At 35.0% G+C, this 18,485-nt stretch overlaps 4 protein-coding genes across 6 annotated transcripts in view; all 4 read right to left on the bottom strand.

Annotated features, from left to right (window-relative positions):
- Positions 1-18,485, bottom strand: part of LOC147533740 (E3 ubiquitin-protein ligase UPL5-like) — a 51,831-nt gene that overhangs the window by 30,480 nt on the left and 2,866 nt on the right. For 2 of the 3 annotated variants that reach the window (XM_086650558.1, XM_086650559.1), the window contains one exon: positions 1,678-1,786. The exons of the other annotated variant lie outside the window; for it this stretch is intronic. The gene's annotated coding sequence lies outside the window, so the exon portion shown is untranslated. Of the gene's footprint in view, positions 1-1,677; positions 1,787-18,485 lie in introns of those variants that run through there. 3 annotated transcript variants of the gene reach the window in all.
- LOC147533743 (E3 ubiquitin-protein ligase UPL5-like) lies at positions 1,678-4,513 on the bottom strand. The gene is made up of 2 exons (XM_086650560.1): positions 2,678-4,513; positions 1,678-2,499 (listed from the first exon to the last, which is right to left on the bottom strand). Exons 1-2 carry the CDS (start codon positions 4,119-4,121, stop codon positions 1,982-1,984), a joined length of 1,962 nt encoding a protein of 653 aa, XP_086506686.1. The 5' UTR covers positions 4,122-4,513; the 3' UTR covers positions 1,678-1,981.
- LOC147533741 (SKP1-like protein 1B) lies at positions 11,198-17,645 on the bottom strand. Its single transcript, XM_086650565.1, has 3 exons — positions 15,779-17,645; positions 11,692-11,720; positions 11,198-11,660 (listed from the first exon to the last, which is right to left on the bottom strand). Exons 1-3 carry the CDS (start codon positions 16,052-16,054, stop codon positions 11,513-11,515), a joined length of 453 nt encoding a protein of 150 aa, XP_086506691.1. The 5' UTR covers positions 16,055-17,645; the 3' UTR covers positions 11,198-11,512.
- On the bottom strand, positions 11,635-15,917 carry LOC147533742 (uncharacterized). Its single transcript, XM_086650564.1, is given in 5 exon segments — positions 11,635-11,720; positions 12,802-12,895; positions 12,897-12,917; positions 12,919-13,195; positions 15,779-15,917. Coding segments are annotated over 3 exon segments (345 nt in total). The 5' UTR covers positions 13,149-13,195; positions 15,779-15,917; the 3' UTR covers positions 11,635-11,720.

The raw sequence follows: 18,485 nt of genomic DNA, 5'->3' as shown, positions 1-18,485 counted from the left end.
AATTAAACTATGGTTTATGATACAATCATTGTGTACCGGACTACTTCTTCAGTTTCATCCGGGCATGATCTATCATTAACAAGGGAACCACACCGACATGAAGAATGGCATACCGATTTACTTGGTTGTTGGTCTGAGCTTCCCCGGGTATGTTCCCTTACAAGACCCACTATTTTGTTCCACATGGTGTTTCCTGTTTTTCTATCGTCTTTTGTTTGCAAGTTATCATCATATTTATTGTTGTCAGCTTTTTATCGACTGCATTTTCCTTACCACCAGTAGCTGTCGTATATATGTGCCTCTCCATCCCTACTCCGAGAGGACGGTTTTCCTTGATACCGGTACTTACATTCCCTTCGCAATATCAGTTTTTATGTCAATCTTGTTGCTCCCCCATCAAAAGAGTAAGGTGGTAAACCCATATTTTATGAATGACTTTGATTTCCGGATATCACGTTGAGATATGAAATTTCATTTTCGTTGATATCTACAATTCTCAAATGTTCATATCTGGAATCTGGTTAACAAGTGCTAGTAGGTCAGTAGCCTAATACTCATTATCACCTGAAAAATAGATGACCCTGATCTCGATACAAATTTCTCTGACTATTTTTGTATTGTTTTGTAAACCACTTCTCTCATTGTTTTTATGTCGTAAATACTAGGTTGTTGTAAGTGCCTATAATGATTAACCAAGTCCTCGGAAAAAGTTGGGCTTTATGCAGAAGACTAAAATTTCCTTAAAACTTGGACAGTTCAGATAATGTGCCTCACTGCTTACGTGAATGTCGTTGGATTTTACACTGATCGAAACATTTTTGTTTATTTGATAATCCAGCTCTAGCCTCCAGGAGAAGCATGTAATAAGCTAATGGCATATTCCTTGACTTTGGCCTGCTGTTGCTATTTATATTGCTAAGAAGAAAGCTTCGTAAGAAGCTCAACATTGAGGTAACCTTTCTCTCAAATCTTCATAAGTAGAAATTACAGAAACGTGAGTTTCGACTCTTTGTAACTTGGGCACTATAATTATCCATTTAAAAGGAATCCGAAGAAGTACATTTGTAATTCTTGCCTTAAAACTGAAACGTTCTAAACTATTATCGGGATCTCACTATAGTTTTACCAGAGATTAATGTACCAAATTATTTTGTGGGGAGGCTTTTGCGATGATTTCCTCGCGCATTTGATGTGGTGCTGCTGTGCTCTAGTCCAAGAATGGCGTGAACTGGAGATTCTTGGAACTTATGGTAATTTCTTTCAACTACCGACTTCAAAAATCCTAGTTTGCCCTTGAGCTAATACACCCTAGACTTTTATACATTAGAATGCTCGAAGTATCACAATTTTGAGCTCGAGCTCAATCAATCATTTTTCATTAGTTTTTTAGCTTCCAAGTTATCTATAAAACAACAATATTTTACGACAAGAAAGCGAAATTTCAGGGCCAGAGAAAACAAAAACATGTCCACCATCTTCTCAATTCATGGACTCCTAAAAGGTCGCTACAAGGAGACATACATGGTTCCCTTCACGACCTGATCAAGTTTTAGGAAAAAAAACTTCTGCATCGAAGACTAAACGCTAGTTGCCATTTTAATCTGAAGTCCAGTATAGATGTCTTATATGTATGCCATCGCAATAGGTATGTTGTTTTGATCTAGTTCTACCATTCAATTTTTGTATCAAAAAATAATTATATCAAAAAATTTATGAGGGTTCATATCGATTCTTAATTGAACTTAAAACAACTAATAAAATACTATCATCATTTCCTCTACAAAGACTGTTGTGGTCGAGGAGGCACACCACCAATAGAAATTTGATTCTTTACTTCATACTGATCTGAGTCATCTGGATCTGACTGATTGAGTTGTGTCATGGATGTTGTCTACATGTTAATGGCAGATGAATCGAGAGACTGCTCCTACTATATATCATTGGCAACTTCATTGGAGTTGACGTCTTCTATGTAGTCCTTTCAAAAGATTGTTCTTTCTAACAATAGATGATCAAGATCTTCAAGCTCTACACTCTGGAAAAAGATCTTCCGGCGCCTTCGAGTAAGAACATCATCAAGTCCTTGGATAAATAACTTTACCTTGTCTTCAATAGATTTCGTAAAGCAATGTTGAATAACAAGTTCTATATACTCTTTTCTGTTTGTGCTATTCACAACCATTGTATCCCCTCCCGGACATAACTCCACGGTTTTCCTCTTGGACCCAGACTCATCTACTTCTTCCGTTTCCCAGACAAATGTCAATCCCAAACCATCCAAATCTATGAACTCGGTATCCATCTGTAGAATATCTTTGCAGCTTTTGTACACACATGGATCTGCATCTCGTATATCTTCCAAAGTAATTGTAGATCCAGCTAATTGTAAGAAAAACAAGCGATCAAATCCAATGCCTATGTGCACGCCATGCATTAATGCTAGTGCAATCATCCGACCACAAAACCCGTAGTATTGAAGTTGTTGAGAATCCACTTTTGCTGTAAACAAGAAAAAAAATATAAAGGAATTATTAGAAAGATCTGACTGAAGCTTAATAGAATTGTTAAAAGTTGTGAAACATAACCATGACCACAACATAACACACTCAAGAATTAATGTATCAGGAGGCTTCTACTTTGGTTTGAATAACTAATGATGGAGGGCAAATGATCATACCTGGATTAGGATAACGCCTCTGATGGTCGTGTGGACATGATAGGAAAAGTGAATTACACGGATCGAATACATGTTGGGATACCAAACGGAGCCACTCCCTAAAAACACCCGGACCTGCTTCAAATGCTACCTCGTTTTTGAACTGAGGGATGATTCCATTCCGCAACATAATGGGGTTTGCAAGCCCTACTTGCTGAAAAGAATCCACCAATAATTGCGACTTGTCAATGAGCACCTTCATCTTCTCTAGTTCACAACCATTCTTCATCTCAGCAGGGAACATCATCTCGATCAAATGTCTTCTAGATTCATCATTTACTAAGTCCTTATGTCTAAGAATCCATTGATGATCATCACCTCTCTTTGATTTCATAATAAGCTTATTAATTGAAACTTTGTGCGAGTTCAAGCAAGAAGAGAAGTTCTCTTTTGCAGGATGGCAAATCTTAGAGATCATGTCTAATTCCTTGAGAATTGGAAGAAAATAAGACCATCCATGATTAAATTTACATTCCATACATCTTTTGTATTCGACTCCATCATCCATATCAGTCAGACAAAGATCTATGCTGTTCAGCAAGTCATTAAAATTATCATAAAACGATTGAAACGGCTTTAATGACTTGTACACCACATCCAAAGCCTGTATACACAACGTGTGAAGTGATAAATTACAATCCACAACTTTTGCACATGTATGTTGTGCAAATACAGAAAACTCACGAATGTTACTCTCAAAACGTGCTTTCAACACATCCGGAACTCTGCAGAAGCACGATTCCCTGGTCAACTTCATATATTGAAGCAACTGTCCCGTGTGCTCCCTTGTACATGGGCTGAAGTGACAAAGTAAAGTCAATGGTGTTGCACCATAAAAACATCTTGCCATGCTTGAAGGACCAAGTGATTCCAGTATGTGTCCATAAGTTTGGCGACATGAGTAATATAATAGACGCCAAGATGTTTCACTTGTTGTTGTTAAGTCCTTACGGAGAAGACGGCAGAACTTCAAAACTACATTATAGAATAGGTGTTGCATGTATATAGGGAACAATCCGATATTAGGATAGATAAATAAACGAATTGCTTCCTCTGCTATATCTTTATTGTTTCTGATGGGAGATTTGTATAAAGAGACAATGTGATTAGGTATTCCATAGTAGTCGAAAATTAGGAGATGCTCTATTTTTTTGCGATTAGTAGGCATCATCTTTAAATAAAGCTTAAGAGCATCAATTAAATATTTTCCTCTTTCATGATCATCATTGTCATCACTAGTGTTCATGAGGCGTGAAATAGAGGATACCAAAAATCTCAAGACTTTGACTGCTCGTTTATGGTACCTCTTACTTAAGAGGAGATTCAACAACCAATCATCGAATTCTACTTCAGGTATAAATTCTACTATAAGTGATTCGTTTTTGAATATAATTTCTTCTACCATTCTCAATAATATTAGTAAGAAAAAAAGATGAGATTTTTATTGTAACTTGAATGCCAATTGTTGGTGGTATTCTTACCTGTGATCAGCAAGATGTTTGAATGGAACAGGAGATGCAAATTCTCTAACACACACTCTGTCACTCTCTCTACTAGAATAGAGATTTTCTCATCCAACCCTCTCTACCTCTCTCTTTATAAGAAGACCAAAGGCGAAAGCTGTGTTCCTCTAGGTTTCGGTTCCTGAAAATTAAATTAGAAAGCTTTCTTTTTTTTTCTCTTTTGTTGAAAATTGGAAAGCTTTCTATTCTACGAATCTATAAGCTTAGAAAGGAGAGCATATCCAATTTGGAGGAGTCGATCCTAGATTGAGTGCCACCGTGGATTTTTAACACTTTTTAGAACTTCCACCATGACATCACGTTTTATATTAGAAAACTTCGGGATGAGGATAAAAAACGGGTCGACTTTTCATCCACTCCTCATCTATATGACTATAACCAATCCCAGTCCAATATAATTCATTATCCACGGACCACGTCTAATCCAAATTAGAAATCAACCTTCCAAATTCAATCCGGGGTAAGACAAATTATTTTTAGGCCGCGGCTTTGGGGAATAAAGAAAATTCTCCGGGGAATAAATTCTCCAGGGAATTCAGATTTTTTTTTAAATTCTCCGGGGAATAAATTTTTATGGGGAATGCAAATTAAATTTTTTTGAAAGTTCTCTTCCATCTCATCTCTTCTCTCTGCCACTTCATCTTCTCGCCACCTCATCATCTTCTCCGGCGAAAGTTGCCGGCCGGGAAATCCGGCCGGCGACCTTCAAAATTTTTTTTTTTTTTCTCTCTCTTCCTCTCTCTCTCTCTCTAATACTCCGGCGAAGGTAGACCTTCGCCGGAGATCTGGTCTGTCCATGGACAGACCTTCAAGGTCTGTCCACGAACAGACCAGTTCTGTTCGTGGACAGACCTTGAAGGTCCGTCCATGAACATACCTTCAAGGTCTGTTCGTGACGGACCTTCAAGGTCTGTCCACGAACAGATCTGGTCTGTTCGTGGACAGACCAGATCTGGTCTGTCCATGAACAGACCGGATCTAGTCTGTTCATGGACAGACCGGACCTCCGGCGAAGGTCTCCCTTCGCCGGAGTGTTAGAGAGAGAGAGAGGAAGAGAGAAATTTTTTTTTTTTTTTTTTTTTTTTTTTTATGTTTGGAGGTCGCCGGCCGGAAAACTGGTCGGCCGGCGACCTTCGACGGAGAAGATGATGAGGTGGCGAGAAGATGAGGTGGTAGAGAGGTGATGAGTTATATCATCTTCTAAAATTAAAAGCCCCTTAGCAATAAAAAATGAACAAAAAAGTCAATCTTATTTGACTAGTTTTAAGAAAAGTCTTTATTCCCCGGAGAATTTTTTTTATTCCCCAAAGCCGCGGCCTTATTTTTAATCCCTATCTAACTCTTGCAGAACCTTTTTTTTTTGATGAAAACTCTTGCAGAACCTAATATTTCTACTTCACCTCTTTTAACAAAAAAAAAATATATATATATTTCTACTTCACCCAAACCCAACCAAAACCAATTTTCTCTTCTTCTATCTCATCCCAAAACTAATTTTTTATTTTAGTCCTCAAAAGATGACCAACTCATCAAGATGACTCCTCAAGATGACCAACTTTAAATGATGGAAATACAAAAAAATGTTGGGAATTGCGGAATCAATCCTTGGTAAGTTATTACATTATATATAGTTACGAGGGTTATTTCTTTTTTAGCCTCCTATTTTTTGAATAGTTTTCTTCTAACCTCTTGTTTTCGTAAATTTGAAATTGGCTTACTTCTTTATGGTCGTGTAGAGAGATTAATTAGTTCCTAATGGGTGTGTGGAGAAATTAATAACTATGTACCATTTGACTTGGATCATCAACAAGTGATCAAATTAATTTGTTTGAACAATTGTGGGTTGTCTCTGTTCGCCATTAAAGTATACAAAGACAAAATATAGATTGTTGTCATTATTCAATCAAAAGAGAACCATAGATCAGCAATGATGTTAAAAAAATAAGATTCGCCTTTTAGCTAAATCATAGGAGAAACCAATTGAAATGAGAAGAAAGGATTAAATGAAATAAGTACTTGATCCTTGATATGATTTGATATTTACCAAAGAATTATGATGATTCTTGACCTTCTGCAATAAAGGAACCACAAACATGGCAAATTGGCAAATAGGGTTAATTAATGGTGTTGGAAATAGAGTTAGATTTAAGAATAGTTTGTTGCGTCATGGTACGGTGGGCGCTGTTTTGAAAGTGATTCTAAAACAACTTCTATGCAATTTGTATAACTCTGCCCACTCTCTAAGGATTTACCACAACTACTATCTTCAATTGCGCTAAAGAAGATGATATTGGAGATGTACGGAGTTGTTCGAGCCCGAGACCAATTTGAGAATAGGCCCCCAAAAGTATTTTCAATGGGGCTTTAGATCAAGGGTTTGGAATCAAAGTTTCGTCTCTTTCTAACTCCTCATCTATGGATCATGGTTGCTCAGGAATCAAAGTTCTTTGCATGATGATTTTACTCTCTCTCTAAAACAGAGTTTTACTTCTCTCTATAAATCTTCATTGTAGACCGATTATAGTGAGTTCAGAAACGAAGTTGTTTCCATGATCCCGTGATGACGATCGTACGATGAAGGAGAACGAGAAGAAGAAGAATAAGAAGAAAAAGGATTACGGAAAGTTAAGGGGGGTCGGGTGCCTCCCAAGTAGGCACCCTGCCGGGTCGTAGTGTCATACAGTATGTTTTAGACGATTTTTTAGGTGAACCTACCCGGACTGAATTTGTTATAAATTTTGCCTCAAGCCCACTGATTCTATTTTGAGACATCTCTAAGCAAATGCAGACAAAGATTTACTACTTGTGAAGTAAGGAATTAACGTGGAAACGCTGAGTGTCATGACATCACATTTAAAACAACACTGTAGAAAACCTACTTCGAATTAGTGTGATTGTAACTTACTTTGAAGTAACCTTCTTCGAATTCCTTTAGAGCAGGTGTCACTAACATTTTAACTTGTTCCTTTACCCTATCAATTTACCGCTAGATTTCAATAGTACACATTGTTTTTTTAAATTTCTTTTCTCTCACGCTTGCTTTCTAAAGTTTTTATCTAAAACTTTAGTTAAGATGTAATTGTATCCGATGAAAAAGGAGGAAAATGACTAAAATCTTAATAAACTATATATTTGATTAAATATAAAGTACATAAGTATTTGGTTAATAAAATTTCTCATATTTATAAGTACAATTGTATTAATATAATAAACATTTTAACAATATAAATGTTATGTTCTAAATATATAAAAGTATTTATTTGTTAAGATTATTTTAATTGATAAGTGATTTAAATAATTAAATGTTTTAATTACTTAGTGTAAGTTATGATTAAGAATAAATTGTATGTCATATATATGTATTAAAATATTTAGTTTCAAAGATTTCTTTTAAGATATAAATAAATTTATGTTAAAAATAGTAAGGATTATAACACTACGAGTTCTATTAAATACATGTATTAAAATATTTAGTTATTAAGATCATTAAAATTTATTGAATAATTTAAGTATTAATATTTTTGTAAATATATATAAAGTAACCAAGTAAGAATGATAAGAACAAGAAGAGGGTTATTATGGTGAAAAAGAAGAAAACAAAATGATGATATAATTTACTTTAAATGTAGCTTAATCAAACTCTTTTAACATAAGAGTGAGTAACATCACAACTCACTAGAAATGTCCTTTTTGACAACAAGTTAGGATGTCTTCTAACACGTTAATGCTTGAAACATCACAATCCAAGTCGGCATTATATATCTTCATCCTGAAGCATTTTTGTCTACCATTGCAGCTTCTTAATGATTTTTTATTTAAATTCGTCTGGTATTTCATTTGGAAGGATCTCAAGACATCTCGTATTTGGTCTCATCTTCAACATTACTCAACTTGAATCGGAAGTGATCTAATCTCTCTGGCTACTATCATAACGTGGACGTCTGTTAGGGTGTTGCAATATTGATACTGTGAGAGAGGATTCAGTGGCAAATTTAACTTGATGTTTATTAAATTTTTCGGCTGGAGTAAGCCCCAAAAATACCCCTAGGAAGTTGGATCTCATGCCTTAGCGCAGACACACAACTGTTTCGCCTTGTGCACATCAAACCCTCCTCTAGACTACTCAAAAAGGCCATGACTTTTTTGAGCAAGCCTCATGACATAAGATCTCACCACTTTGATTGGATTTGATTCTATTAACTAGAAGAAAAATATTTCCTTGGACAGTAGAATCTCACCACTTTAATTTGCTTCTATTAACTAGAAAAACATTTATTTTTAAGGGACAAATGTTAAACGAAGCTGCATAATTGCTTCATAAAGCTATTTGCTAGACACAACCATTTATATTTTATTAAATTGCTAAACAACACCAAAGATCGACTTATTGGTTTTATCTAGCAAATAATTTTTTGAATCTTAGATTTCTAAATACAACTATGTTTTAACTTCCCCAAATTATTTACTAGACACAATTTTTTCTTTTATTAACTTATTAAACAAAAATAAAATTGGTTGTATTAGTGTTATCTAATATTTAAAAAAAAAAAAAATACTTAAACGTGTTATAGGTTTTAAAAAAATGTACATTATTTTTAAGTAGTATAATTTTATGTAATATGATTTTATGAAATATACATTATTAAGGTTTAAACTAAGCTTAAAAATATACATAGTGATTTTATGTAGTATGATTTTTACAGCATGGAATGCTTTGATTGGAATATAATATTGTTTTGTTATTTGTTAATATTTTTATTAACTTGTTAGTTTAATGTTCGAATAAATTTTATTTATGAATAACTCATTATGGAAATAGAAATTTGAATTTTGAGAAAAAATTCGATTATATTTTATTTTATTTTTCTTTTAGTGTTGGATTTAGCAAGACAAAATTCAATTAATTTTATTTTGTTATTTTGTGTAATAATTTTTTTTAGAGTTGTGTATAGAATAGAGGAGAGATTCCGTTATACTTGATTTTTGGTGTTGGTGTTGGTTAGCAATTTAGGACACAATTTTAGTTAGTTTATTTAGTTATTTTTGTCTAATAGTTGTCCTTAGCAAAATTGAAGTTGCATATAGTAGCATCCTTTTAAGGTATTTTAAGGTATTTCTCCTCACATAGAAGCTCATGGGACATCTTTTTAACTACTTCAAATTACAGCATGGAATGCTCTGATTGGAATATAATATTTTTTTTATTTGTTAATATTTTTATTAACTTGTTAGTTTAATGTTCGAATAAATTTTATTTATGAATAACTAATTATGGAAATAGAAATTTGAATTTTGAGAAAAAATTCGATTATATTTTATTTTATTTTTCTTTTAGTGTTGGATTTAGCAATTTAAGACAAAATTCAATTAATTTTATTTTGTTATTTTGTGTAATAATTTTTTTAGAGTTGTGTATAGAATGGAGGAGAGATTCGGTTATACTTGATTTTTGGTGTTGGTGTTGGTTAGCAATTTAGGACACAATTTTAGTTAGTTTATTTAGTTATTTTTGTCTAATAGTTGTCCTTAGCAAAATTGAAGTTGCATATAGTAGCATCCTTTTAAGGTATTTTAAGGTATTTCTCCTCACATAGAAGCTCATGGGAAATTTTTTTAACTACTTCCCATCACCAACTATAAAGTCTAATTTTTTTTTTTTGTTGAAATCAAATACATTAACTTAAGCGTCTATTACACTATCCAAATTAAAAGATAAACATAAACAGAAAACAAAGTAATACACCAAAATACAGAAATGAGGAATTGCGTAAAATAATTTCGTGTCGAGGATCTTCCTATATTATGTAGCTTAGACGTCTGGCAGCTCTTCAAGATGATTAGGTGAAAGTTGGTCTTGAGATTTCTTCCGATAGATTGAAAGACGTAACTAGTACCTTTCTTCCTGTAACATGTAAGATGGATTAAACAGACACCCGAAGTTGCAGAACGAAACAAGGGTGTCTGTAGGGTGGAACCAAAGGATGGTTCCGGGGTATCCCGCCAGTATTCTCCGTATGCAGAGACCATACCCGTTCGAGTTCCACAAAGTAGAAACTAATCAGACACCTGGTAAATGGGATCGCCGTCATAGCCCGAGTATAAATACTCGGCTAATTCGACAAAAGATCGCACATGAGATGCAACAAGGGGTGGAAGTGAGCATGTTAAGGACCTTGGATAAGTAGTTAAATCTATGCTAAAATCAAAAGCGAAAGAATTCGACATAGATTGAGCTGAAGCGTAAGAGACAAAAAGAGTGCTACTAAGATGGCCAAACTTATGTGAATCGAAGTGTCTTCCAGGGTCGAAAGGTAAGTTAATACTAATAGTAAATCTTTTATAAGACATACGATACGAGCTCATGAAACCATAAGGTTAAGCGATGGATCCAAGTAAACATGAAATGATTACATACGTTACAACCTTTCTTGGAGATGAAAAGTAAGATGATAGGAGTTGGATTAACTTTAGAGAATCATTCAATTGAAATAGAAGAGAAATTGGAATCTATGGTATGATCATCGATTAACCGGAGTGGGAAGAAACGATGGTGGACTATATGCTGGTTAAACAGCATACAAGATTGAAAGATATGAGTTAGGCCCAAAATGCAAAAACTTACAAACAGCACCGACCGGACCACATTAATTGTATTAGGATCCAAAATCAAAACAGGCACAACACAAATATTTCCTACTCTACCTGAAACCTAATTCTATTCTAGAATCACAATACATTTCTAAAAGTTTAAGTCCTCAAAAACTATAAACTAGTGAAAATTTTCGGGTTTCCCTTGCTTGTCACAGAACGTATATCAACTTAACAAGATCTCTACAGCTAGTTATTTACCCTGATAGACTTACCAGCCTTGCTGCACACTTAAGACAGTTTCCTACTAAGCATGAATCAGCTAAAAAATGGAAGCTGTTGAAACAAAAACAGATAAAACATCCATCCAAAACAAAATGACACCATCATACCATCTTATACGAACTATAAGGACAGAACACAAGTCTTGGTTCACATAGTCGGATTGGGATCATTGGTTTGGAGGATAGATAGGGTTAGAGAACAAACTCTTCCCCTATCCATCAACAGAGATGCCTCCAACCAACGAACCTTATATACAAATAACAAAATAAGTACTAATACTAGATATATTGTTTGCATATATAGCCGAGAGCTATAATGTCATTTGTTTTTATACCCCAAATCAAGAAACAGAAAGTACCAAACACAGATTGTTCCTGTTCCCATCTTTTCTGACTTTCAATTACTCAAAAGCCCATTGATTCTCCCTCCTGACCTCCTCTTCCTCCTCGGGTGTAAAGTCATTCTTGATGTTAAATGTCTTGCGGATCTCCTCCGGTGTCTTCCCCTTGATCATGTCAGCAACTGTTTGACATGTCAAGTCCAGCAAGCTCTTTTTTTTTTTTGTTGAACAAGTCCAGCAAGCTCTTAATGTTAAGATAGTTTGCCGCCTGAAAACACCATGTTGCATCAATTGTGAGTTAAAAACAATAACCTTCCGACAGCAAATATAAAGTGAAAAAAGATCAAGACGTACGGCCTGACAAAAATGGCCACAACCAGCATTTGTTGACATTAATACCGAAACTAAAAGCAGCTTATCCCACTGAAGAATCGGGTTTACGATAATTGCAAGTGAAACAATGAGGGGTTCAGGTGGTCTGAATCTCCTGCACACTTCAATAATTATTTTGAAGTGAACAATTCAAATGATAGCATCCAACATTTGGAATTTGTGTTCATAGCAATTACACTTAAACTTGTTCACACATTTTGAGTCTTAGATCTTTTTGACCTAAACATTAAGTTCTATGTACAGTTGTCACGGTCATAAATAATTCATGATTCATGGCCCACTTCATCATACCCATCCAAACTATGTGACCTTGGTCAGACAACTTAGATTTGATAAACTACATACATACCTTGGGCTCTGACTCCCTTTCACACCGATAACATATAGAACTTTTCCCTTTTGAAATAAAGTAAAGACGAACAATGCTACCATGCCATTGCAATGTTATACTAAGTATGCTATCTTAAGTGCCGATAAACACCTTTAAGATAATATGTTTGATAATCATACATTTATGTAGGACTATATGTTCTTCAGGAGCAGATGAATCACGAACACATGTGATACCCGCTGGTCAATTCGACATACAAATATTTCTTTTATCATTATCAACTTTCCATATCACAACTAAGGTACTTAAGAGATTCTTGCTACGCTCTGCTGTGAGTATTTGCATAGAACTATATCATCTATGAGACCATATGAATGCAAGTGATATCCCTGCTCGACTCAACATACAAATCTTCCTTTTATCATCATAGACTTTTCATAGACGATTCTTCAAAGCTATAAGCAGGTAAACCAAAGTAAACAAAAAGGGCGACCTTTCTTGATACAAAAGCGGAACTGATTTCTAGGAAAAGATGGCTTTATTTTCAGCATTAGTTCCTCGAGTTTATACTACTATTGTATATTAAGTAGGGAAAGATAGAAACAACCAAGTTAAGCATCCTTACTTATTTCTTTGCATCTTCCTCTTTCATCTTCTTCTCCCACCTACGCTTCTTGTAGTCTTGCAGCATATCCGGCATTTTCTTCATCAATTCAGCAGATATTGTCGCATTTATGCCCTCATCTCTTTCCTTGCTGGATCATAAGGCCAATCTTGACCTGCAAGGAGAACCTCTTTGCGGAGACGAGCCCGATAACGGGCACTGATGCCTAGATTATTCCATGCCCCTAACTCCCAGTAAACCCATTCCCCCTTAGAGAGCTCATTCTTGTACTTTGACAACTTCTCTTTCCATGGGTACTGATATTCTCCAATTGCTTTCACTACAGTTTGTGCCGTTTTGCTTGCCATTTTCTGGTTTTTGAGGTATCTCTGAAGTAGGATATTTCATGCAAGCCCTGTCAATGTCAAAGGTAGAGAGAATATTACATTTAGATCAGAATAAGTAGCCGATAACTCTTCAAAGCTTACGAGATCCAGCTTAAAGCTGTAGATTTATGGAAGCTAAACTTATTTTCTTACACAAACTCATTATATACAACATATAAAACCTAATTTAGTTAACTAAGTAATACTGTAATATTATCCATATAAAGAACACACACTATAACAGATGAGAATTTAACCAAGGAATTAAAATCAACACCCATATCGATCATTAGCAAATGAAAGATTGAAGAGTGCAGATTTCACTTCGAAATCCATGAAAAAAGAGAACTTGGTCAGAGAGCTCAACAAAGTGAGAAAGAGGCAAGGAGATTTAGATGCTAAAGATCAGTGCTGCGAAAGATTGAATTAGTAAAATAACAGGCTCTAGAAAGCAATGATAGGAAAGCAGTTAGGCGAATAACCTGCCTGTTATCACCTTGAAGAATGAAGAGATCCAGAAGTGATCCTTCCAGAGTTTCCAGTAGATTCTTCGCAATTTTTAAATTTACAAACGAAGTATAAAAGTAAACATTTTCTACAAGAATTAACAAACTATGCAATCCATTCAACAAAATCTCAGTGGTGAGGGTGTTGGATATTGTGACTTGATCCATTGTTCGCCCACACAGAAGTACAGAACAATGGCTTAACTTTTCGATACAATTGAAGTTTCAAAATATTGGTCTAACACACTAACTGATGAGAAATGGAAGTTTTACGTGTAAAACTCTTAATTTCGCACTAACTTAGTCTCACTTTGCTCAAGAAGATCTCCCAGACCTAGGTTATAACACCTTGTCTTACAGACTTACACCATGTTTGAAGAAACAGTTGAAGCATACGCCTTGAGGCGTACGTATTTTAGAACCTTATACTATTGAGAAGAAGAACTCTTTAGAATTTTTGGTTTTGCTTTTCACTGTTACTTTTAAGTTGATTGGCAACACTTAAAGACTTTATACTACGGTAGTAAAGTAGAAAAACTTGTTATGCTATGTTTTTACATAATTGAAGTCATTTTCTTTTCCTAAATTTATTTACGTATTTTATGCCTCGAGGCACCGCCTCGCCTTGTGAGAGCAAACCGCATTGAGGCGTAAAATCGTATTTAAAAACTTGGTCTTACATATTGGCGGCCTTTTGGGTGCCTTTGACGCCTAGATTAGCTAAGTGGAGAAGCTTGGCGCGGTCTAGGACAAGCCCATGCCAAGGAAAAACCTTGTACCATGTCGAACTAACAAGTGGGCCTGAGTGGTGTCTAGATCAAGGACGACATAACTGGTATTCAGACAAATGTTACAGCACTAACCATGTAGGCCAATTGCTGCTTGACTAACTTCTTGTGTCTAGTCATTAAAGACTTAATACCCAAAAATTGTTAATATGGTCCTAATATTCCCTCATCAAATTGACTTCCAAAAAAATTGTCACATGAAATTTTTTTGACAACTGATTCGAGGTGAAGCAAAGCATACATTAAAACGAAAAATGTAAAGACATACACAAATTTCATTGAAATGACAACAATACACAAGAATAGACAAGATCAAATACAACGAACTAGATATTCAGGATTAGCGGAGGATATCAAATGAGAAACTTCCATTGATTTAAGATTAGTCAATAAATTAAGCTAAAACCAGATAGAGTAGGTAAAACACACACAGATAGAACGAGAGAAAGATAGAGGGTCAGAGAGAGAGAGGGAGTTACTTCAAAAATAGTTCACAACCTCATTGGTACTAGGCCTCCCCCTTGGAGGTCAAAATTTATCATTACCCTTTCCCATCTCCATTCTGATTAAATATCGATTGCTGAGTTGTTAGACTAAAAGGTTTTCCCTTCTAGGAGGTGAGGCGTTCAATCCCCATTTTCATCAAGCATAAGTACATGGGCCTCAAATTCCCCTTGCTCATCAATAACAAAAAAGGAACTCATATCAATAAAAATTAACATTACTCCAAGTCTCATACACTGTCTCTTTCCATGTTTCTCTTGATGAAACAAATCATGGGCCAAGATATTCTTGTAAAACATAGTAATCAACAAGAGTTGCAAGTAAATAAATACTCCACAAATTAAACTTTAATTATCAACAACCAACTAATTCTCTAAACACATCAGCAAACAAACAATCTGAATCTGCAATGTCCTGAATGAACCAGTTTCCAGTTCATCAAATGTAAGTTATGCCTAGATTGATGTGTATGAAAACTAGAGTCAGTCAAATGCTGACAACCAGAGGAAGATACCACGCTCTCACAAGCAATTAAAAATTCAATTTTTGGCAATAAAATAATCTTGATTTCATACAAGATTAATCTGCTAAAAGAAGAAACAGAAATGCAATCAGTAACATGAAAAGATTTTTCCAATAGAAAACCCTAATACTCCCGTTCAAAACACAAAATAAAAGATACTCAAACCATTATTCATGTTTAAACCAAAAGAAACCACATATAATAGAATACTAGCAATCAAAATTAAGCTTCTAATAGGCAAACCATCACAACATCTAGAACAAACAAAGAAAGAAGACAAGAAACACTCACATTAATAAGATTGAACAGCGTCGTCTGATCGACCTCAACGAACTCTGAATCCCATGTCTTCAATTCATCGGCATCCCGGTCAGGGCTCTCAGCATGCTTCTTGCAGTATTCCATGACCTTCGTTAATGTCCTGCTTGTCACATTGCGCAAAGGGATGCTACTGTTGACACAATTAGATTCTATCATATTCTTTATGGTCCCAGATTCAAGGGCGACAGCCTCCTCGACAAGAAAAGCTTCACCATCAGAACTCACCAAAGTGATTTTCTTCGACATGGTTGAAAGAACAATGGGAAAGAAGACTAGAACCAAAAAACCTAACCCTAGTTTCTTTTCCCTTACACAAATGAAACCCCAATTAGAGGCTTATTTATAACCTTCTGATGTCACAACCTTCTAGAAATGTAACTTGGTATTTCCGCTCAAGTAATCTAATTCACTTCCAAGTGTCTTAATAAAATGAACATTCTCAGACGAAGAAATGTCCTTAATATCTATGAGTGCCTTGATAGTTTTTTTTGATGAATTATCTAAACACTTTACGTTTGCATTTAAGAAGTGGACTTAGTACTTCACTAACTTCTATGATTTAATAACCCATGGTTTAAAACTTTGGTATTGATTACATATAAAATCATCCTGATGGCAGCAGTTAGTTTTCAAGTTTCATCATCATCAACAAAGTAACTAACATTTGTGACACTCAGTACCTTGATGGGTAGTCAAGAGTCAACCCCAGCAAACAGTCTTTCACCAGTCCAATCCTCCCAACAACAACAAGATGCTAGTTTTCGTCAAATGATTGAAACAAAAATTCTGCAAGAGATGAGTTTCTACCATAGTACCATGCTATAAACTGTGGTCTTCACGGTCGAAAATATCCCTTTTAGGCTTATCTAACATGGGCATTGACAAGATATCAGTCTTAAACACTAGTATAAGGTGTTTAATACGATATTTGAGTATCAGAGTATACAAAAAAAATTATCCATATTACACAGATTGTTCGTCTTAAGCCATGGGGTAGAGAACTTATACAACAACGAGGTTTGTAAATGACGAAAAGGGCATGTGTGACAAAGAACATGAGTTTACAACAAAATTACTCATACAGCATTATCAACATACTATGTTCATCCAGCACCAAGAAGCAAGACAAACACGTTATATTTGATGTGGTAGTTTTTCATTTTCGATTTGCTTAAATGCATCACCATAACCTAAAAATCTTTTCCATGAATTGAAAGCAACAATCCACTAATACCCGGAATATGACAAGACAAACACAACATCCCTCATCCGATAAACTTCTATATCAGAACACTAACATTCAAATAATTCCACTTTAAAAAGTACATTTGAATAGAACCCTAATTAGAGAGGAAGGTGAAATATAAACCCTGGCAACTTATTAACCAAGATTCATGAAGTAAAACAACAAGAAATTTGATATATTAATGACTCACTTAATAAAACAATTTTAGGTAAACTCATAGATCAGCAGAATAAATGGAAGAGATCAAAGTAAAATAGAAACAGAAATTCAAACACTAATTAGAGAGAAAAAATAGAAGTTCCCCCTTCTGGCCTCTGCCCTCTAGAAGAGCAGCAGCAGCGGATTCATGTTGGCAAGGAGCTCATGTTAAGCCATGCGGTTTAGAGTAAGATAGTTCCTTGCCGAAGAACTAGTGAGAGTGTGAACTGTGAAGCAGTTCTATTTTGCCCTAGCCTTTCTCTCTAATGAGACAGATTATTCCTCTAAAGTCTAACCTCTAATTGGGTTATGAACAAAATGGACATTTTTTCAACAACAAAAAGAGAATTAACTGTACATAACTACTATCTCACTACTTGATTGGATTTACTTCAATTAACTACTAGAATAAAAATGTTCAAGTTTCCAAGCTCTTGCCTTTTGGATGTTGTTGATTTCTTGTAATGATTAGTTTAAGAGTATTTTGTGACTTGACTTGTCCAATTGAAGTAAAAATTTTGCCCTTTTCAGAGGTAAGTTGACATGAAAAATTTGAAAATTATTTATGAATGGATAGTTTTGTTCTATATTTTGTAAAATGTTTCATTTCGTGCCTTTTCTTCTCATCTTCACGGTGTTTCTATGTATCTCAGGCAGTCAGGCTAATAGCATTAATATTTTAATCTAAAACGACGCATAATAGCAATCTGCCGGGTACCCAGACTCACTTGCAAACCTCCCTCAAGGTTAATCTACGTCTTATTGATGATAGATCTTATATTTTTCAACATAAAATTCCTAACCAAATGTGGGAAGTAGGAGTTCCTCAAGTTATGATGTTAACTTGTATATCCTATCCTTGCTTGCTTGTGGTCTTGCCTGTATGCTAGATTAAACAAGCTTGACGAATCCGTCTTTACATGTTCCAGCCTTGTAGCATTCTAAGTAAGTTCATTTCCTACTTGCAATTGTGACATTTAACTTTATGTTGAAGCGTTATAGACTTATAGTTGCATCAAAATCAAGCTATGGCATGCACAAATAACCGTGTGAACTTTTAAAGTGCATCGGTCCATAAAGAATATTATGTTTGATATAAGATCCTCTTGAATCTTGATAAGTTACAGAAATGTGATTTTCAACTCTGTAACTTGAGTTGGCCACTATGATTATCCATTAAAAAGGTACCCTAAGAAGTCTGATTTTAATTCTTAGACTTAATTAGACTGAAAC

The sequence above is a fragment of the Eschscholzia californica genome, unplaced genomic scaffold (assembly GCF_041429995.1).
Source record: "Eschscholzia californica isolate CP2 unplaced genomic scaffold, dmEscCali1.0.p SCAF_6, whole genome shotgun sequence".
NCBI classification, from domain to species: Eukaryota; Viridiplantae; Streptophyta; class Magnoliopsida; order Ranunculales; family Papaveraceae; genus Eschscholzia; species Eschscholzia californica.
This window is presented reverse-complemented; position numbering and strand designations above follow the sequence as displayed.